The sequence below is a fragment of the Suricata suricatta genome, chromosome 15 (genome assembly GCF_006229205.1).
Source record: "Suricata suricatta isolate VVHF042 chromosome 15, meerkat_22Aug2017_6uvM2_HiC, whole genome shotgun sequence".
NCBI lineage: Eukaryota > Metazoa > Chordata > Mammalia > Carnivora > Herpestidae > Suricata > Suricata suricatta.
The window spans coordinates 53,719,559-53,742,757 of NC_043714.1; the positions used below are offsets into that span (position 1 = coordinate 53,719,559).

The following is a 23,199-nucleotide window of genomic DNA, read 5'->3' on the forward strand; positions in this document are numbered from 1 at the left end:
ATTCTAGTGAACATATAGGTATCTCCTCATGGTTCTAATTTGCAGAGTCTTAATAACAGTGACAATGAACAGTTTTGCCCAACTTTTTACCCATATCTATCTATCTATCTATCTATCTATCTATCTATCATCTCTTATCTTCTTTGGTCAACTGTCTGGTCAAATTTTTAACTCATTTTAAATTGGAATATTCTATTCATTTTATTATTGAATGCTTAAAATTCATTATATATTCTGGATATAGGTTCCTTATACATACATATTTGCAATTATTTCCTTCTAGTCTGTAGTTTGATTTTAAGCTTTATAAACTCCTTTTGGTGATGTTTTTAATTTTGAGGAAGCTCAATTTATCTAGTTTTTTCTTCTTTAACGTCTTCTTGGCCTGGGATGCCTTTACAACATACCATAAACTGGGTGACTTAGACATCAGAAATGTTTTTGTCATAGTTTCAGAGATTAAGATTCCAAGACCAGGGTGCCAGCATGGTCAGGTTCTGGTGGGAGTCTCATCCTGGCTTCCATGTAGCTACCTTCTTCTCTCTGTGTGGCCACATGGTCTTCTCTCTGCAAGTGCTTGGAGAGAGAGATCCGGCTCTGCAGTGTTTCTTCTTTAAAGGTACTAATCTAATCATTATGGTCTCATCCTCATGAGCTCATCTGAACCTATTCACCTCCCTAAAGCCCCATGTCTAGATGCCATCATATTGGGGTTAGGCCTTTGGCATATACATTTTGTGAGGACACAAATATGTAGTTCATAACACATAACATGCTTTTGGTCTTCTCAGAATATAACCCTAAACCAAGGTATTATGCTTTACTTATATGTTTTCTTCCAAAAGTTTTATAGCTTTAGCTTTTATGTTTAGGTCTATAATCCATTTCAAGTTAATTTTTGTATATTGTATAAGATAAGGTTTAAAGGTTTTTGTTTGTTTTGTTTTACATGTGACCATCCAAGTGTTTCAGTTCTGTTTATATATAAAAGGACCTTGAATAGACAAAACAATCTTGAAAATGAAGGACAAAGCTGGAGGTATCACAAATCCAGATTTCAAGATATGTTACAAGGCTATAGTAATCAAAACAGCATGGTAAAGGAGACACATAGATCATTGGAACAGTATAACAGCCCACAAACAAACCCACACTTAAATGGTCAACTAGTCTGTGACAAAGAGGCAAGATTATACAATGCTGAAAAGATAGTCTTTTTTAAATAAATGGTACTGGGAAAACTGGACAGCTTGCAAAAGAATGAAACAGGACCACTTTCTTACACAATACACAAAAATAAATACAAAATGAATTAAAGACCTAAATGTGAGACCTCAAGCTATAAAATTCCTATAATCAAGGGGTACCTGGATGGTTCAATTGGTTAAGTGTCTGGCTCTTGACTTTGGCTCAGGTCATGATCTCATGGTTTGTGGGACTGAGCCCCACTTCAGGCTCTGCACTGACAGCAGAGAGCCTGCTTGGCATTCTCCTTCTCCCTCTCTTGGCCCCTTCTCTGTTCTGTCTTCAGTGCTCTCTCTTTCTCAAAATAAATTAAATAAACATTTTTTAAACTCCTATAAGCAAACACAGCAACAATCTCTTGGACATGGGCCTTATCAACATATGTATGAAAATATCTCTTCAGGGAAGGGAAATAAAACAAAAATAATCTATTAGGAGGATACCAAAAATAAAAACATTTTGTACAGAAAGGGAAATCATCAACAAGACAAAAAGGCAACTCACTCAATGGGAGAAGATGTTTGCAAATGATATATCTGATAAAGGCGGAATATCCAAAATATATAAGGAGTTTATACAACTCAACACCAAAAAATCAAACAAGAAAACTAACAAATAAGCAATCCCATTAAAAAATGGATAGAGGACCTAAATAGATTTTTTGTCCAAGGAAGAAATATAGATGACCCACAGACACATTAAGAAAATATTCAACGTCACTAATCATCAGAGAAATGTAAATCAAAATCACATTGAAATATTATCTCATTACAGTTAGAATGACTAGTATAAAAAAAAACAATTGTGAACAATAATGTAGAGAAAAAAAAAACTCCCATGCACTGTTAGTGGGAGTCTAAACTGATACAAATACTGAGGAAAACAGTATGGAGGGTTCTTCAAATAATTAAGAACAGAAATGCCATACGATCCACTGCTGGGTATTTACCCTAAGAAAGCTGGAACACCAATTTGAAAAGGTACGTGCACTCCTACATTTATCGCAACATTATTTACAATAGACCACCCAAGTCAAGTGCCCACTGATAGACGAGTTGATATAAAAGATGTGTATACATACACACACAGCAGAATACATCAGAAGAATAGATGAAGTCTTACCATGTGTGACAACGTAGATGGATCTAGAGGGTATTATGATAAGTAAAATCAGTCAGACAAAGATAAATGCCATATGATTTCACTTATAAGTGGAATCCAAAACCAAACCAAACAAACAAACAAAACAGACAGACTCTTAAACACAGAGAACAAACTACAGGCTGTCAGAGGGGAAGTTGGTGGGGGGATGGGCTAAACAAATTGAGGGAAGTTAGAGGTACAAAATTCCAGTTATACAACTAATACGTCATGGAGATGAAAATTACATCATAAGGAATATAGTCAATAATATTATCACAATGTTTTTTGGTGATGGAATTACACTTACTGTGGGCATTAGCAATGCATAAAATTATTGAACCAATGTGTTGTATACCTGAAACTAATAAAACACTGTATGTCAATTATACTTCGATAAAAATAATCAAAAATATTTTACAAAAGTTTTCCATTATCTCCATAAAATTATTTCAGTGATAACTAAGTAATATACGTCTCAGTGTCAAATTAATCATGTCAAAACCAAGGAATCAGCACTACTTTCAAAACACCTCAATCAATCTCATGAGTGTCCTAATGATTTTAGGACAAAACAAACCAGTACCAAAACTCAGTTCATAAATAATGTCATTAAGGCATAAATGCTAAGATTAATGAAGAATCTGCCCACCATGCATGTATACTGTTAGGAGAAGGTAATTACAAAACTCTAATATTTCTTTGTTTCCTTTCTCAAAAAAAGCCAAAGAATATAGAATACTACTTACTCAAATACTACTATGAGTAGACACTCTCTTAGATCAATGCATAATGTTTTTCTAAGCTAATATGTTGTAAAAATAAAGAAATATATTTGATTCTGAAAACATTGAATTGTAATATAGATAGATCTTCCCTTTTATCTACATTGAGTGAATTAAACAGCAGGGAGATGACAATGTGTCAATCAAGGTCCATTTAGTAATAAGTGATAAAAATTGAACTAGCTGTGGCTTAAAGATGGAGAAGTTTATAGTCTCAAGATTGGATAAACCAAGGTCTAGTGGTCCCTTCAGGTGTTTAGGAGTTTCAGTTATGCCTACAATACAGTTTTCATTTGTTGATTCTGCTTTATCTCTGTTGGCAAGTTACTGACATAAGGTAACAAAAGTTGACCCCCACTAGCACAACTTAACTGATCCTTAGCATTTACAATCTCAGAAAAGAGATTTCCTTTCACCTAGAATCTGTATCAGTTGCCCCAGTTCTTGGATCAATAACCATATCAAAGGGAATTTTTAGTAGTTCAGCCCAAACCTATAACACTATACACAATTGGAAGAGATAAGGTTCATTAAAGCCTAGAGTAGTTCAGTTAGTAGGAAAAAACGTGGAAGGAATGTTCAGCAAACAGAAAAGCAGATACAGGCAGAGAGAGAGAAAAACAATATGTACTCCTTGGAATTAATATATACTAACAAAAGCTTTTAAAAATAAAATACATATGAAATATCAATATATTTTGAAGTTATTATCTATTTTATAACCTAGAAAATAGGCTAATAAAATGCAAAAAGATAACCTTAATTTAGGCAGAGATATGGAGAGTTATAGCCAAAGAAAAAAAATGAAAATTTGCTAAATACTTACTTAAAATGCCCTAATAATTTTATAGCTAAGTTCTCTCTTACTCTCAAAGATATGTAACTTCTGTGATTCAGACTATCCCAGAGCACTGACAAACTCCCTAACTCATTCTCTGACTGCCGTAATCATAAAACTAGAATAAGAAGAAACTATAATCCAGTTCACACATTTAATTAGATGCAAAAATTATAGTCAAATTATTAGTAAATAGAATCTGAGTGTGTATCAAAAGATCAGATATTATGTTCCAAAAGATTTTCTTGCAGGACTAGTAGCTTGTCCCAGCAGCAGGAAGCCTATGAACATAGTAAAAGGAGGGACTTGGTTAGATTTGCACTTGTGTCATTGAATGGAGAAAAGTATTTGACTTCATTAGCCATTCTTAATAAAAACTCAGAATATAAGAGGACTGAGAAGGATGCAGGCAGACTCGGTAAAAAGACTCTTTTCCATATATCTGTGTCAAGTATTATGTTAAACATTAAAATAATAAAGTCACTGTCATCAAAAAAAGCAATGGACAGAAATGCTACTTCTCATCACTATAATTTAACAGGGTTCTGGGAATTCCAATCTGCTTCTACAATAGATGTCTGGCAACAATGCTGTTAGAACTTTGGGGATAAAGACAGATATGCTAAGGAAGGTCGAGAAAATGAAAGGAAGCATCCGAGTCTCAGATGACAATGTAAAGCAATCATCTAACATCAGTATCTACTCTTTCTTAGACACGTCATGTGAGAATAGTAAACCCAGATTTAAAACAAGGTAGTTGAGTTTTTTAATAATTTCCTAATAAATGCCTTCCCACTGTTACAATGCCTACTTATCAAAGAATTAAGTAATATGACTAAAGACTATACAGATATGTAAAAACCAACAACTGCTCTTTATAATAGTTAGCAGTATAATAATGAGATAAAATATGAGTTCCTTGTAATACTACTCAATCTACCAAAAAAGTAAAAAGTAGTAAAAAATAAAGCTATCATAAATGAAAAAGAAACTGTATATAAAGAAACAAAAATTTAAAAAGCCATAGGGATGTCTGGGTGGGTCAGTCCATTGAACGTCAAACTTCGGCTCAGGTCATGAGTTTGAGCCCCTTGTCAAGCTCTATGATGACAGCTCAGAGCCTGGAGCCTGCTTCAGATTCTGTCTCCCTCTGTTCCTCCCCAACTTGTCCTGTCTCTCTTGCTCTCAAAAATAAATAAATCAACATTTAAAAAACAAATTAATAGATAAAAACACAAAATTTAAATCTAAGATGACAAAAGATAATTTCATGAGAAGCCATTACATATTTTTTCTTTTGAGAGAGAGTGCAGAGGAGGGGCAGAGAGAGAGAATCTCAAGCAGGGTTGAATCCCATGAACTGCAAGATCAAGACCTGAGCTGAAATCAAGGGTCAGATGCTTAACCCAGTGAGCCACCTACATGTGCCAAGACATTACCTAATGAGATCAATATAGACAAAAGCAGTATAAAGTTCATACAGTACTAATGAAAATCACAAATAGCATTTTATGTAATCCAACAAAATTATTTTATGATAAAGGTGAAAGTTAAGTATACATGAATTGTCATGGAAATTTGAAATAGAAAAATAGTAGCAAGAAGCTGTGCCCAGAAGATATTTTAAAAAAAACCTTAAGACTAGTGAAATTGAAGCAGTATGGTTTGTGCAGAAAAAATAGTTAAATTATTCCAAGTATGCATGAAAATATACATATATATGTATATGTGTGCATATATATAAAGTAACTTTAATAAAATGTTTCAAGCATGTACAACACCTATAAATTCCAAATGTCATAAATAAAAGGAATGATATGTTTGATTAGAACAGGAAGAAACCCAAACTTGGTATTATTTCAAATGCATGGAATCAAAATAGACTGCGAGAATATGCTTGCAGTGTATGAACAAACCAAGACTTATACCTTCTATGCGCCCCCAAGTGCTTACAACTTAAGAGTACAGAGACAAACCAAGAATAGGCTAACTTATGTTGTGTATCCATCAGAATATGCTAGGTTATGCTAGGATAACAAATTAACACAGAAATTCTAGAGGCTTAAGAAAACCAAGTTTCTGTCTTGTTCATGCAACTTATGCTTTATAGTTGGGGAAATGGGGGTGGAGGAGGAGACCTCTGTTCCCCATAGTCCCTCAGGAACACAACGTGAAGGAAGCAGCATCAATTTGTCGCTTCACTACCTGGAAGATATGGCCTCCTTGTTCCTTTTGAAAGAAAACAACAATATAATTCAATGCTTTGGCCTGGAAGTGATTATAGTCACTTATTTACATTTTAGTAGTCACATGGCCACACTTAACTGTAAGAGGACAGGAAAATTTAATTCTCTCTTTACGAGAATTAGAGGAAAAGCCAATTAATTGTGACCATTAATAATGTCTTACAAAGAGCACAAAGCTGTAAAATTTCAAAGAAGATGAAATCCAGGTGGTTAATACATCTATGACAAGATGATTAACAGCCCTGTAGCTATTAAATTCAATAATACTGCATTTATAACACATCAGATTGGCAAACACCTAGCAGATTAGTAGCATCCATTTTAGGTTGTAGGGAAAAACCTCAGTGTTACATTTCTGAGAAGGTAAAATTTAAAATTAGGAAACTACTCAAGATGCATAACATATGTCAATATCCATCCTATTTTCAGAATCTATTTCCTCAGTAAAACAGAAAAAAATGTATGGAAACTTGTACAAGAATATTTACTTCAACATTTTGATAGCATAATAAAGGTAATGACCCAAATGACTACTGATTCATTTAAGTGATAGTGTGTACATTTGGGAGCTATTTTATAGTCATCAGATGAAGGACAATCCATATAAATGGACTGGAAAGACATTCATGATATGTTTACAGTGAAAAGCAGTTGGAAAGTAATATGTGTAGTATCATACAAAAAATAAGGTAAGATAAGAAAGAAGAGGGAAAAAGGAGGAGAAATAGAGAAAACAATGGAAAAAAGAAGGAAGAAAAATGTGTTTTATATGCATAAAGCATAAAACCTACATGCCTGATGTGTCTGTTAATATTTTTGATGTATAAATTATTATTTAAGATATCATCAGAAGCTACCTCCAAAATGTTCTCATTAACTTCCCAAAACATTATTTGATAGATTAAAAAAGAATGATACCTCAACCATTAAATATGCATGTTAAAGAAACTAAGTTTGTTGTTATTGTTTATTTAGTTTAATTCTGAACTTCAATTTTGGCCAAACACTTGGAAATAACTGTCTAATTTTTAAATCTTTAGTATCAATCCATCTTAACTCCGGCAAATGCCTTTATTACTAAAATTAGCAAATAATGGGATCTCTATTCCTACATTCTACAATGAGATAAAGGGATTTAGAACCATAAAAATTAATGATTCTAAATATTTAAGTAAAATCATCATCTTTCATGAAAATTTCCATTTCACAAATTTAGGTCATCCAATAAAAGCAGATGGCTTCATCAAAAATTTAAATTCTAGCCATGTACTTTAGTTGAGAGCTATTTTAAAATTTAAATATCTAAATAAATATAAACCCAAGCTAAGATTTATGAAAATAATATGTTTCTGAAAGGCAGCAGTCAAAATATAGAGTTCACAGTCATATCTTGATTTTGCCAGGCACTAGCCATGCAACCTTGAACAAATAACTTTCTATGCCTCAATTACTTCATCCATAAATAGGCATAATAGTATTACCTACCTTTCAGGTTTGGGCCAGTAGATTACATGAGATGATTCATGTGCTTAAAACAGTACATGTTGTAAATGGTTGCTGTTAATGCTCCATGCTTGGGAATGCATACTATCACACCACCGAAAATTAGTCAAACAATTACAATATTTGATTTTTAAGGTGAGAAGATAATGTCACTCTAAGAACTGTAGATTTGGAGTGCCTAGGTGGCTCAGTTGCTTAAGCATCCGACTTTGGCTCAGGTTATGATTTCATGATTCCTGAGTTCGAGCCCCACATCTGGCTGTATGTGGTCAGCACAGAGCCTGCTTCGGATTCTCTGTCTCCCTCTCTCTGTCCCTCCCCTGCTCGCGTGCTCTGTCTTTCACTCTTTTTCTCAAAAGAAAATAAACATTGAAGAAAAGATTTTTCTTCATATGCTTCTGCCATGGACTTTAGCTCTCTTAACTAAGTATCTCTAAAGAATATAAACTTGCCTCCCCCATCCCCAGAAATAAAAATGTACAGATATTTGAAATGAATGGCTTTTGTTGTATATATGTGTTTTTTTATGTGTAGTTTTATGTGTAGCTGATGGGACAATGGGAGCTCAGTAATTTAACTCAGTCTTGTAGTGTCCTTATACTTTTTACACTGATTAGGGTCTTCAGGCTTTAAACTTTTGGCTTCCCCAAAGCACTTAATATCCACACAGAATGTTAACAGTCTATAATGGAGAGCATGATGAAGTCATGAGGTTGCATCAGGATTCTGCAGTAAGTTAATGATCTGATACTCATGTCCATTCATTCACACATCCACAAATATTTACTGAGAGGTTATTATGTTAGGCGCTGTGTTAGATACTGAGCATACAACAGTGAACAACCAGACCAAAGTTCCTATGTCATAGTGCTTATAGCCTATTCGTTTTTCTGATCTGTAAAATTGAGTAGTAATTGACATCTCTTGAAGTTTTAATTAGATTCAATGAGTTAATGCAGGCAAAGTGATTGCAATATACAAGGTTCTTAGTAATTATTATTTTTTCTTTTAATGTTGCTTAGGTCTTATTAGATGAAGATGAAAATATATTTTAAAAAATAGCACAGTGTTAATGGATGCTAATAGGTCCAGTGGAGAAAACTATCTTCCTTTCTGGTTAATATTCATTTGAAACAAAATTAGTATCTTTAAAGGTAATGGGCCAAGATAAATAGGTTATTCTTCCTTTTTAGGAGGGACCCTTAGTGTCACATCTTGAATCATCACCTTGGCAAACTCGTAAATCTCATGCAGAGCAGGATGGCTGTGATTTGGTATGCTTATTATGGACATTACTGGTTTTAACAAGGAATATCATTAAATTTCTCAGAATACAGTGTTCATTTTATTCATTTCTGCTATAGTACACAGTACTCAGCATACTGTCATGTACAAAATAAATATCAAATGAATTTTAAATTAATAAGAATGAATTGCATTTATATTAAGGAACTATTTGCTTGACTTCAAACACCTGTTATCCAAAATCTATAGATTAAAGCATTCATAGTTCCAAAGATTAAAACTGATACTCTGGTTTCTCTTCAGATCGCATAAATCTTTCGCCTTTTACCAAAGATTAAAACTGAAGTTCTAAAGATAATGACAACTGGGGCCACTGGGTGGCTCAGTCAGTTAAGCACTTGACTCAATTTAGGTCAGGTCATGATCTCACGCTTGGTGAGTTTGAGCCCTTCATTGGGCTCTGTGTTGACAGAGTTCTCTCTGACCCCTCCACATCTATGTCTCTCTCTCAAATAAATAAGTTCACAAATAAAATAATCTAAAAATTAAAAAAGGATATGACAACTTAATTCAGCAACCATGTGTCATTTTATATTCGCAGACACATTTTTGGTCTCTACATCAATAGTATGGTCTTAGAAAAGTAATTTTCAAACTAAGGCTTTTGGAGCATTAGGGCTTCCTCGTACCCAGACGGAATGAAGGGCAGTCCGATCAATGGGGGTGCCAACCCTCCCCACACCTTCCACCAGAGCCACCAGCTTTTAATCTTTTTCTATTTTGGGTTTCATAATAGGGGATTTCATTGGAATCTTATTTTCTTTTAAAGCAAGCTTTTAAAAAAAACTGTCACAGGAAATGAGCACCACACAATTTAAGAATTAAAATATATTATTTAAGAAAAACAAGATCTAATTTGGTAATTTAGTCACTACCTTTAAAATTATATACGTATGCATATATATAATGAAAATATGCTATAAAGTGTATGTTTAATTTATAGGGGAGCTAAGTCAATGCTACCCCATGCAACACCCACAGATGGCAAAAAGAAGACATTTTAGATCAAATCTGGGAAGTTTTTTTAGCAGGTGTTCGATTTAGAACCAACATACCACCTAACAGAGAGCACGGTAATTACGGAAATTATTTTTAGTAGGCGAAGTTGTTGAAGCTATCTGCACATCAAAATTTGAAACTTCTCGAAATGGACCCTACTTCAACTTTGAGCTCAGGTTTTAAATTATGGAGAATGCAAAAGTACAGTAGGAAAAGAAAATTGTGGTATGCTAAATTTTTAAGGATATATTTTACCCTATATTATTTCACATTTACAGGTGAAGTCATTTGTTCAGCTTTACTAATCACCTATGATGACATAGCAAAAAGTTGGTAATGGAAATATGAAGATGAATGTGACATATTTCCATCTGGTAGTATGATGTATGCATATGTAGATATATATGTACATTTATATATCATACATGGTACAGGTCTTATAAAACAGAAAAAGTGTGATTTTGCGATGAGAAGAGTTAAGAAAGGCTTCACAGAAGAAGAAACATTTGAATTTCATCTTGAAGGATGAACGATGGGATGCTGTTAAAGTAAGAATAGAGATGCAGATGGAATTTTCTGCAAGTGCAGAGAGGAGAGGTAAGAAACAACCTGCTGGAATGAGAACTGCAGATGATTTGATAGAATTGGATTAGATAAAGAAGTCAAAGACGGGGCGAACAAAGCTGGAAGATAAGGTCTCTAGAAGTTGTGGACCTTATCTCTAAGCAATGAAAAGCATGGAAGCACCTACAGCTGGAGTGTCATAGGACACTCCTGTGCTGCTAGAGACCCCCATTCACAGCGCAGAGGAGACGTTAGCATAGAGGGAAGAGCGGGAGGAGAGGAAGAGCCTTGGTCACTAAGGATCTTCTGTGTTGGTTTCAACTATCTCATCTCTGTAGATATTTGTCCTTGAATGGTTGGTATGTTTTTCTCTGCCACTACATTACGATCGCCCTGAGAGAGAATATTTGGCTCTTCTTTCTATATTCGACAACTCATCCAGTAGCCAACACACAATAGATCCTCAGGAGATTTTTTTTTAAATTGTTTGTTGAAAACTGGGCAGAAAAAAACAAAGTATGTTTAATTGTCCTACTTTACAATGGACTTCAGCTCTTGAACAGCAGCAGAGTGGTGCGCTTTGTAAATATTGTTGGAACTCCCCTACTGCTCCAGCAAGTTCATGAGCTTTAACAACTGTGTTCTTCGTTGAAGCATTATCGTTAATGATTTATACAGTTTCTAAAGTTTAGACAACTACAGGCCTTCTGACAGGTAACCTTCAGAGGGTGAAGAAAATAATAAAACCAAGAGGAATAAAAAGATGCCAGCTTCACTTAGCCATTTAGAGTGGAAACAACTTTTTTAATGAAAACATCACGGCCTAGATACTTCTAACAAAAGCTGACCATTTAAATTTTGTGATTTTGTTTTATTTACTGAGACAGATATGGGGGTTTTTTTTAGTGGAGGAGGGATATATTTAAAATTATAATTAGCCTAACCTTTTTATTTTTTTAACTGACATTTATACAGATTTCATGAACTATTCAAATTAATATAGAGCCAAATTTAGTCACAAGTTAAAAACACTGAATGCATGTGTTCTGTCTCTCTGACAACACTATATATTCATTTCCGTTTCCAGATACAAAGTCATGGCAAGCCACTGTTTGAAAAAGGAAACTGATTAAGAATTATTAGTATGCAAGTAAGAGAATTTTTAACAGCTATTGTTTAAATTGATAAGAGAGAGAATAACGATTTTAACCACAACAGAAATAATAAACTCAGGCAACATTATGTTCTACCGCTTTCTTATACATTTTCATTTTTTAAGGTATAGATTTCAAGTGAATTTATTAACATTTACATATTTTTCAGTGCGAGTTCTATATTTGCGTTTCTAATATCCATGTTGTGTGCATATGTCTGCTGTCTCTATTTTCCTTTAAACAAGGTTCGCCATGTGTCATGGTTATTTATGATTTTACAATATTTGCATCCATCACTTATAAATGGAACTAGAATAAGAGATTTTTGTGATACCCATGTCATTTATCGTCAATCTGCATCACTCCCAATACTGGGATGGGCAGTGGCAATTTAACACATTTGTGGCCTATCACTTGCATAGGAATTGATCATTTGAACACCAAGACCATGTATTTGAGCTAAGAGAATATCTGATAAATGCCTTCAACCCCTCAAAAAATGGTATCCTAAATTCTGTAGGGAATTAAATCCTTTACTTTGGATTTAAATATTTAATAATCAGTCTATTATGTTTATCAGGCAAATTGTGTAAATGTGTAAAATGACACTGTCTGTTCTGGGAAAAGCTAGGAGTCCAGAGTGACTAAAGCATAGGGATATAACAGTCGTATGGGGGAGAGATGAAGTATTCAAAATAGACACATTGTAAAGGACAAAAAAAGAAAGCAAGTCCTATTTCTATTTAAAGAAAAGTGAAATCAACGTTTAGAGTTAAAAAGAGGAGCATTTTGTTAGAATGTATTCCTGCTTATGTTCTGGGAAACTTTTATTTTGCAGATGCAATTAAGCTTGAATTTAAAAGTATTCTCTGGTGGTATTAAGATAGCATATTTCCCATAGTAGCAATTCATCATTACCTTTGTAGTTAACCTTGAAGCCAACAGATCCGACACTTTCATCTGTTTGAAGGTGCAGCCACATTTGGCTACTCATGCTCACTATCAAGTCTGGCACAAAGCTTCCCGTCAGCCTAAAAAAGAGATGGACGGAGAAGAGAGAAGTATGTTATTAAAACACCCCCTGCATGCAAATTACGAGACAGAACTGTTTCTCAATATTTTCTTGGCTAGAAAAAAACAACAACTGTTAGATAAACATGCACTGATACAATAGAACGAAGCACACAATTTAGTGATCAAGATTCATTATAAGCAAGTGCCAGTTCACTTAACTGGGTTAGGTCTTTCATAACCCTCAGGCAAGATACTAAATTTTAGACTATCACAGATCTTATACTTCTTTTTCAACTGAAAAGAAAAAGAGGATCTAAAAAACCTTTAATTTTTTAAAATACCAGCAATGCTCTTTATTTTAACCTTTCGAGTTTTATAGAATGTTGTTTTAAAGAAATATTGTGAAAAACATTTAAGCACTGTGCAAAACAATAAAATGGCCCAGAATATAATATATCCCTTTGCAATGTTGATATCAGACTACCTGTGTCATGTACTTTTGCTCATGTTACTGTGAACAGTTTTACCTTAAAAACATGCTGCTAGTTTGATGTAGCATCACTGAACCTATGCCTTAATAATCTCATTCAGTAATGCTCAATTTTATAACCTTAAAAAGGGGAATTACCTCATGTTTCTTCTGTCATTAATTACGTTGTAGTCACATGTTTGAACCAAAGCCAAGTCACATAAAGGAGGAAAAAAAATGAGTAAATAAGACTTGGGGGGAGGGGAGGTGGAGTTTGTCAAGAATAGGAAGAGAAAAATAATGGATTCACTGCTGAGTACAATATCCATATTAGTAGAGAATTCTAAATTATATACTAAAAGATAGGTTTTTAAAAGAAGGAATTCCTGTTTACCTACTTTATTGCTAAACCTTCATCATGAGGATTGCTGGAAAATTACAAGAGGAGAGAAGGTATAAAGTATAATAAAATGGGCACCTAAGAGAACAGGCGTCTCGACGGAGGCTACACTAGAATTAAACCAGCAGAGGGCAGCACGATGCCCATATCCTGGAAGTGACCAGGGCAGCAAAATGCTCTGCTCATTACTCAGCCACCCAAACTGTGAAATATCGTCAGCAGACTGCATTAAATATAGCTGTGTCACTAGTGTCCAGTGTTACAGAATTTATGGAAATCTGTCACAAATAACCTCTGTTAAATATAATGATTTAATTATGGGAGTATATGTGACACTGAGGAATACTGGTAAGATATAAAGATACTTGAAAATATTACAGAATCTTAAAGTATATTCATTTTCTTCCTGCCAAATCAAATTTAAAATTATTATAAGACAAAACATCTACATAAATCTCCTTTGCGATGCATGTGTATATCTGTATATACACCTGTGTGCACATATCTATGTATGTCCACACACCACACACACACACACACACACACACACACACACACCGTCCTTTGAAAAGATCTTTCATTGCTTCTGGGTCTTGTGTCTAAGATCAAGTGTTGAAAAGATCATTCAGTTAAACTTTGTGGTATGTGGACTTTCAATTTTCAAAATGGTGAGTTCCTAAGTACTACTCTCTCGGTCTATATTAGAGAGATAGGTTTATGGGCAAGAGTAAAGACTCAACCTCAGAGGTATGACAGAAAGTAAAATAATTTCATTAGGAAACGGGCACGAGAGCTTAACTCTCCAGGACGTGCTTCAGACACACCGTATCCAACACCTGGGCAATCTATTTCACATTAATTATTGAAGGTTGTTTTCATGAGAGGATTGAATTATTGCTCTTTATTATATCCTCTTAATTCTTCACTAGTCCTGAACTTTTACCAACCCCAAATTTCCAGCATAATTTTCTCAGTTCATAAAGAACACTTAACACATACGGTCTAAATTGTTCTCTTGCTATGCCCTGCCTTTGAGCCCACCCCCACCCCGAAGGGCATGCCCTTGCGTGGTGGGGGGAGGGGCAGGCTGCAGTGCCAGAGCCTGCGCATGTGCATAACTGGGGCTGCCTGGTCCTCCACTGAAGGCCCTTTTAGCCCCAAGCCATGGGGGGGCGGTGTCTAAGCCGGGGGCAGGGTGTTGGGGAAAAGAAAAAAAATGTTTCCTTGCTAATTAGTTTTCCTATGATTCTACCTAGTTCCCTGCTCATGCTGGTGTAAGGGTAAACAGAAATCCGAAAAATAATAATAATTTAAAATTTCCATAATGCGGGGCACCTGGGTGTCTCAGTCCCTTAAGTGTCCGATTCTTGATTTTGGCTCAGGTCATGATCTCACAATTTGTGAGATTGAGCCCTGCATCGGCTGTGCACTGACGGTGGAGAACCTGTTTGGGATGCTCTCTCTCCCTCTCTGCCCCTCCCCCACTTGCACATGCTCTCCCTCTCTCTCTCAAAATAAATAAGTAAACTTTTAAAAAACTCCATAATGCTAAAGGAATTTTTAACTAAAAGGAAGAAAACCCCCTTCTCTTTAGCATTTCTTTTAGAAAACTTAAATTATAAATGGTATCTGTTTTTTTCAAATGCATATAAATTTTTCAAGTTAAAATAAGCCTCTTGCTTATTTTATGGATCCCATGCATGTCTTTCTTAGAGGCGTGGATGCCATCTCTTTGAAATGTGAATATCTTGGAGGATGTTGCCTTGTTATCCTGCTTTTGTGAGAATTTAAGTCTAGGTACCATAGCTCTATGATATAACTTCCTGCCCATCAAAAAGCTTGGAAAAGTTTAATTTTTAATATTTTTGATAAGGAAAATTAACATGCATGTAATGGACTGTATCTGCCTGACTAAAGGGTGAGATTTATTTCTCTTTGCAAGCTTTTTAGTGGATTGCCCAAGATACACATCATGGTATAATGCTAACTTACTATTAAAACTGGTTTGTTCTCTCTTACATTTTGTAGAGCACATTAACTAAGGGATTTTCTTTCTAATTATATTTCCCAATCAATTTGGTATGAGGATAGGATACAAATGGCAGTTCTTGAATTGAACAGACCAGCTAAAGTCTTGTGGCCACAAACAATCTGATAAGATACTGTGGCTTAGAGCGCTCTGCTCTTTTGAAGTAGAATCTGAATGAACCACTCTCTCAAATTCAAGGCTGTCTCATTAGGAAGCAAGGGGAAATTGGGGTCTACAATCCCATCAAGATCATGATTAATCTAATGGTGAAAAATATGGGATGCTTGCAGTTTTTTCTTTTAAACAGGTAACATCTCTCTGTCACATTTGGAGTAATAGAAGAATCTAGTCTTTCAGAATTTTTGATGGTTTTAGGAGGGCCTCATCCCAAGGAAACTGAATACTTGTATTTAGTGTATAGATATAATTCTAAGAGGAAAGTTAAAAATTATTTGGACAGTCAGAAGAAAGACTGACAGGGATGGAAGAAAAACACTGAGAATTCAAGTAACTTTCTCTTTCCCAGAGTCTCTGCCTTCCTCTGCTCTCTGTTTACCCCCGTCTCTTTCTCCTGTAAATTTACAGCCACACACTTGGGGGTGTGGACTAGCTGTTGTGTGGAATTCTGCAACCAGTCACTTTGCTCATTTGACAGAGCACACATGTTGGGGACCGGAAGAAGACCCACCAACCACATTAAGTAGCCGTGTACCCACTATCCGCCCCAACAGTGGAAGAACAAAGGGTTTGGTAAACCCACTGAAAGACACTGCACATGTCCTTTCTTCTAAAGGTGAGCTGGGAGAAACCACAGTGCTATAAACAGAAGACAAGTGAATCCTATATTGTTTTCCATATACAATTTGCTGAGACTTTTATAGAATTTACTAGCATGATTCTAGGGGCAGATGAAAATCGTCCTCTGGCTCTACCCACCTTTATCTTGGCTCTCATGTTGACTATCCAAGCTCAAATTTAAAAAAAAGTTCGGGGAGGAGGGTAAAATGGCAAGGACGACTATTACTCAGATCCTACCAGTAGGTACTCAGTTTGGAGACCATCAGAACAAATATGAAGAAGAAAATGAAAAGTTAAAAACTGCTAGTTAACTATTCAGTTAAGACTGTTTACTTAACTGGTGAAATGTACATTATAGCATCTTGTCCTCTGGCTAACATACCCTTGATATTTTTTTTTCTGGTAGATACTAGTGTTACTTATTCTGAAATTTCCTCAGAAAGTCCTCAGTTTTTATCTAGTGATAGATCAATACAGGTCATTGGTCATTTGAATCAGCTTTCTCTTATATTTCTCTTATATTGGTTCCCACATGAACAGATCCTATGACTGAGGAACACATTTTTTTACTTTCTCCTGATTCTCCTGTAAACCTTTTGGGGAGAGATCTCGCATGCAAATTAAGACTGCCATATTGTATACTCCATCTGGAGTGTCTGTGGAAAGTCCTGGAATAAAAGCATCTGGTTTGGTTACTATGTGCTTCCACAGGAAAAGGGATGTAGCAGGGAACTGCAGTCCCACACCACATTGGAAAGGTACCCTCACTGGAATCAAATCGATATATTACTTCAGGCCCAAAGGATACTAACACTGATTTAATGTGAGATATAGAACCAATGGAAATCCCGTTTCAAAAGCAAAAGTCATGTGCCGAATAATACCCTTTGTTGAGGGCTCAACTAGAAGGAAAAAGACAGTTATAAAAAATTAGAAAAACAGAAGATAATTATAAAAGAAAGCTCACTCACCCTATAATATTACTATTAATACCACCAAACTCCTAGTAAAGAAGTAAGGTAAATTTCATAAAGATGGTTAACTTTTGGATAAGATCTTAAGGAAATAAATACATTCATTGTTCCATGGATGCCTGCAGTTCCTAACACCAGAACTATTATAATTTTGATCCCATCCTCTGAAAAGATTTTCTCCAATTTATCTATTTTCTGCCATACTCCCACTTCCCAGTTCACCTCATGGACAAGTCTGAATTCTTGTTTGCTTTTACGTAGGAAGGAGTTCAATATTTATGGCAAACGATTCCTCCAGGGTTTCAGTACCCTCTTCCTATTTCTCAAGTCATATACAGGAAAACTTAAAGAAAGCTGTCCCACCAGAAGGATCAATAGGTATTCAATACATAGATAGTTTGCTGGTAGAATCAGAAACTAAAGTGCCAAGTAGAAATGATGCTTTGGTTTCATTATAATTCCCTTCCCTCACAAGGGCCCAGGTTCTCACCAGATAAAGTATATCACCGCCAAACTGAGGAAAAATATTCAGGTTATCTGTTGATGCTAAAGGTCCCAAAAGGATACAAGACAGGAGTCATCACATTTTGCAAAGGAAATACCTTATTACATAAAAACAATCTAGACAATTTGGGGACTAGCAGGCTATTGTAGGCAATGGATTCGAACCTCTGTCGAATGTGCAAAATCTCTGACAGAGCAACTGCCTGGTAAGTGCTCAGTGTTGTCTCAGTGTTGGGGATTCTGAATTTTGAATTACAGTTGTGTCATCATGAAAATAAAGGTGCTACTTTGGGAATTTTAACTCAAAAGTGAGGATTAGACCAGCGATCAATAATGTTATTTCTCAGTTCTCCTGGAGACCACCGCACTGTGGACACTGGTGGCTGTGGTAGTGGCAGACACATTTTACAAAAGGCTCAAGTCCTTACCTTGAGTCACTTGACATCCAGGTCCCTTGTGTGGTGACAGCTATCTCACAAGGATGTAGGATTCCGTCTGTACGTATGCCATCAAGCTTCTTATAAAACAGGCATTATTATTGAATTCTAATACTTGCGTTAAGAAATGTAATCTGTTAGATCCTGTTAGTTAGTTAGTTTTTTTTTTTTTTTTTTTACCAGATCCTAATCAAATAGATGATCCCAGCTGTTCAATGGTACTAGAAGGTGGTCGGCCCTGACTTGATTTGTCTGATATTCTCATTCATCAATGACACTTTAATAATGTTTGCTGGTAGGTCATACATCTGTATAAGAAGATGCCAACTTAAGGCTTTATATGGCCTGCTGACCTCTTACAAAATTTTGGAAGCTTCTATTTTGCCCTGAACTGGGCACGAGCCGCCTCTTCGATAGCAACAAGAAACTGCACCACCATATAGTGTTTGTTATCCATCAGGCAGCAGAACAAATTTGGAAAAACAGAAGATTCTGTTCTTTGAGGGGCAATAAAGTATCTCATGGAAAATTGATAGCTGATGTGTTAAAGGTTGTACAACTGCTTGCTCAGATCAGTGTTCTCTTGTAGAGCCCACGTGGGCAGAATGAAAACTTCAGGAGGCGATGATTTTGCTGATGGAGCTCAAAAGCCACTGTTACAGGTGGCGTATTTCAAACTTAGAAGCCTTATATTCAATACAGCATTTTTGTTAATTCCCAAAATATATGCTTCTCACACACAAAAAATGTACAAATGGATTAGAAAAACAGCTAAAAGGGACACCTGGGGCTCAACTGGTTAACCATCTTACTTTTGCTCAGGTCAGATTTCATTGTTCATGAGTTTGAGTCCCTCATTGGGCTCTGTGCTAACAGCTCAGAGCCTGGAGCCTGCCTTGGATTCTGTGTCTCCCTCTTTCTCTCTGTCCCTCCCCTGCTCCTCCTCATTCTCTCTCTCTCTCTCTCTCTCTCTCTCTCTCTCTCTCTCTCTCTAATATAAATAAATATTTAAAAAATTAAGAAAAGGAGCTAAAAGAAATTTGACTGAACTATGGGAATTATCTAACAAAAATATCCCTATGGCATAATCCTAATTTCTCGGTTAGCAATGTTATCTCATCAACATAGTCATCGAAGTAAAAGAGGAATTAGAAAGGCACTAGACTTGTACAACATACTCCTAAACGATGACGTTGTTCTAAACATTCTAAAGATGTGAAAATTTTGTCAGCAGACCACTATGTATAGGCAGTTTTCTTGAACTAACTTCTCTAGAATTTTGACGGCACTCGGATTTCATAGAATTAGTACCTGTGGCATGTAAGATATTTTGTGTATTTGTGGTATTGTGATACCTGGATGGTGTGAAGAAGTGTTTCCCTCCTCAGATGCCAATCCTCAAGCAGTGGTAAATTCTCTCTTAATACACACATTTGCCACTTGGAGGAAACTACTGCCTAATAAATCAGAGAGAGGAAGTTATCTGATTTCTACTTGCCATCCAGTAATTATGCTCATATTTACAGATTCCTATAAGATAAATCTAACTCATTTCCTAAAATTCGGCAGTACATGAGCTTCAAATGGCCTAGAACTTTACTGCTAGCCTTATGAAAAATTAGAGCAACCCCTGCAAGAAGCATAGTATTTTTCCCTTTGAACTTATATTTGGCAGACTTATGAATTTGGGTCAGAGATTGGGCCCTGTACCCAATTTAACTGAATCCTCTCATAAACATGTTCAATACTTCAAAGGGTTTTTTTCTTCCCTAGAAGTCATGAGACATAAAGTTATAAGGACCTTGAAGGACCCACCAGAAGAAATCTGCCCCCACCGTTGTCCAGGAGATTCTATCCACCTAAAATTGCTGTAGAGGAAAGATAGGACGTTCCTATTTTGGAGGGACTTCTTCAAGTGCGGCTGATCACCCACATGACCATCAAAGTGAAAGAAAAACCCAGGGAGACCCAGGCTTGCCATGTGAAGCGAGCAGCACATGAAGTGTCGGGCAGTTGTTCTCACAAAGGACCTAAAACTCACATTTTCTAGAGCAACTGATGATGGCACTCAACTCAACTGAGAGAAGGTCTTCTAGCAAACTTAGGACATCATGGACTGCCTTACTGCCTTATTCACAGCAATGTTCTTTCAATTGCTTTAGAAATCACACTTTATTAATGGCAAAAACGTGTTATTTGTTAAAGCATTTTTTTCCAGTACTCCCAGGAATATATCCTATATTCACAATTACTAAACATCTCAATATCGTATTCCTAATGTTTCCCTCAGCTTAACTAAACTTTTGACAGTCTTCTTTCTGACTATAAGCACCTATCCTACCTTTTTATTAGAGCCTTTACTTTAGAAAACTTGAAATTGTAAATTCTTTCTCTGCACTTTGAGAAGCAAATTTGCTATACCCCAAGAGTGGGTTCCTCAAGGACCTGGGAGCCATCTCTCTGAAGCATGATCATCAAAGGAATTAGCACTCTGATCTCTCAGAGTGGTAAGAGCTCAATATCAGCATCAATTAGCAAACACAGATGACCTATTCATATACTAATCTCCCACCTACAGTTCTTTAATAACTTTCCTCTAGTTTCCCCGGTTCATAGGTTCATAAAAACTGCCCCATCTTTAATTTCAGGAGAGGAGCTTGATTCCTTTTCCCTATTGTAAATGTACTGACTCTCAGTTCACTAGTTTGGGCTCCTATTGCAGTAGAGGCCAATAGTCTTGAAGAAAGTCTTCCCTGTAACTGGTCTCACATAATTTTTCTCTTATACCAGTAGACATGTAATCTGGACTTATAAATCCAGGAATCCAGTTACTGGTAGAGCGAAAGTGAGACTATCTTCTTACTAATTTTTAAGAATGCCAAAGTTAAGTAACTAATACACATACAGATACTCACTTGTGGGGAATAAGTTTAGGAATTCCCTGAGCTTGGACCAATAGGTTAAAAGGGTTAGGATGAAAGCATACAAGATTAGCTAAACAGGGCAAAAGTGCCCCAACATAGTACAAAAGCAGAAAGCTGCTTTCAAAGGAGGGAATGACCAGAACAGGTAAACAGGTGAACAGGGCTAGAGACTCAGCAGGGTGAAATTGCCCAGAGGGGAGCTAATTAGCAAAAGAAAGGTGCCTTGTAGACCCTGAGATAGCAGGCTCTATAAGTCTCATCCCTAGGCAAGACCTGCCATAAACAACAGTCTGCCCTACCCAGGCACCAGGATTCTGTTTTGTGTTGACCTCAACCCCTAACACTGTGTATCTTCAAAACCCCCTTTCTCTCACACCCATGAGTTACTGTTCACAGTTTCATTGTCTCTTTGTGCACGTCCATCACATTTATAAGCCTTCTGATCCTAATAAAAATGGAGCAAGAACCCTTACTTGGGGCTCTTGTCTCCTCCTGGACATTAGTCATCTCTCTCACATTTAATTCTGTGTCTGCTCTCTTGCTGGACAAGAAAGAACTTCAGACTCAAAGTTTATGACACTCCCTAAATTTGACACAAAAATCAGTTTTGTTAACTGATTTGACTCAAAGGAAGTTGTAGAATGATAAGCATCTAATTAGAAGACAGACAGAAATGTGCCATTTACAACGGAAGACGGCAGAAGCCTGGTCTAATGCCCATGATAAACTGTAAGATGTAAGTTCTCTCTGGTTCAAGTATGGATAAACAAAAGTGAATGTGTATTAGACATGGAGATTTACTGTTATAATAATATAACTATTGCTTTTGACCCATGCAGAACATGGCTAACAGGCTAGGCTTGTCCTCAAGACTTACAATAAAAAGAACTATGTATTGTTAAACATTGGAAGTTCAATATGTATCCTTCAATAGGTCCCTCATAATAATATTAGACAATGGTTCTGGGTATCTTTGTGTTTCCATCTGGAAAAAATTATTTGGAAAGATAAAATAATCACTGAAGGGCCTGGATTATCTTGTAAATGTAATTCTTTCTACATGATAATGGGAATTTAGGATAAATTTATTGGGCCTCTCAAGAAAAAAAAAAAAATCTCTTAAAAAATTAGCTTCAGGCTCCAGGGTGAAGCTACTCCTTAGGCTTGGATAAGTATGATTTCAAAAGCTACTATAAAATAATATAATAAACAGTTAATCATTTGAAAGTATAAGCAATATAGACATCACTGCAATTTGTAAAACTAATATATGATGCAAGAGAATTTTTGGTCATTGTTAATCAAGAATCTGCTTTACCCATTCACCATTGCTACAACTTTTTTAAAGATTATTCATCTAAGGCCAATATTGTCCTGAAATTTTAAATTTATCCTATTGTATTCTTGATAATTGCTTTGCTTTGTATTTTACTGTGGGCTTGCTGTATATTTAGATGAGAGCAAACTTCCCAGAGGAAAGTAGAAACAGCAACAGAGATAATTATAAAATTGTAGTTTTACTATAAAGTAGTCACAAAAAAAATTATAAGCACAAATACAAATAAAAAAATTTTTTGAATTGTCCTTGGTTCCAAAAGGGAAAGAAAACTCTCCTCCTTTCCCATTTCTTTTTATCATTTCCTCTAGAAAATGTAAAATTATAAATGCTTGCTTTCTCTGTTTCTTTCAGATGAGAATGTTTTAAAAGCTAAACAAACGTCTTCCAGTTTTGCCCAGGACTGTCTTTCATGCAGGCCTTGGGGTCATCTCTTTGAAATGTGAACAGGAACAAATATGGCACCCTGTACCCTGCTTCTATGAGCCAGGTAAGGCCTTGGTGCCTGGGTCCAGGAAATAACTTCCAGCTTATC

The 23,199-nt window shown here is 35.8% G+C and overlaps 1 protein-coding gene and 1 non-coding gene across 4 annotated transcripts in view; one reads left to right on the plus strand and one right to left on the minus strand.

Annotated features, from left to right (window-relative positions):
- Positions 1-23,199, minus strand: part of CSMD3 (CUB and Sushi multiple domains 3) — a 1,185,533-nt gene that overhangs the window by 560,185 nt on the left and 602,149 nt on the right. For all 3 annotated transcript variants that reach the window (XM_029923716.1, XM_029923715.1, XM_029923714.1), the window contains one exon: positions 12,698-12,810. In XM_029923716.1, coding sequence (XP_029779576.1) covers positions 12,698-12,810 — 113 coding nt within the window. The remainder of the gene's footprint in view (positions 1-12,697; positions 12,811-23,199) is intronic.
- LOC115279569 lies at positions 14,685-14,832 on the plus strand. Its single transcript, XR_003903520.1, has one exon. It is a non-coding gene; the product is annotated as a small nucleolar RNA SNORA76 (small nucleolar RNA).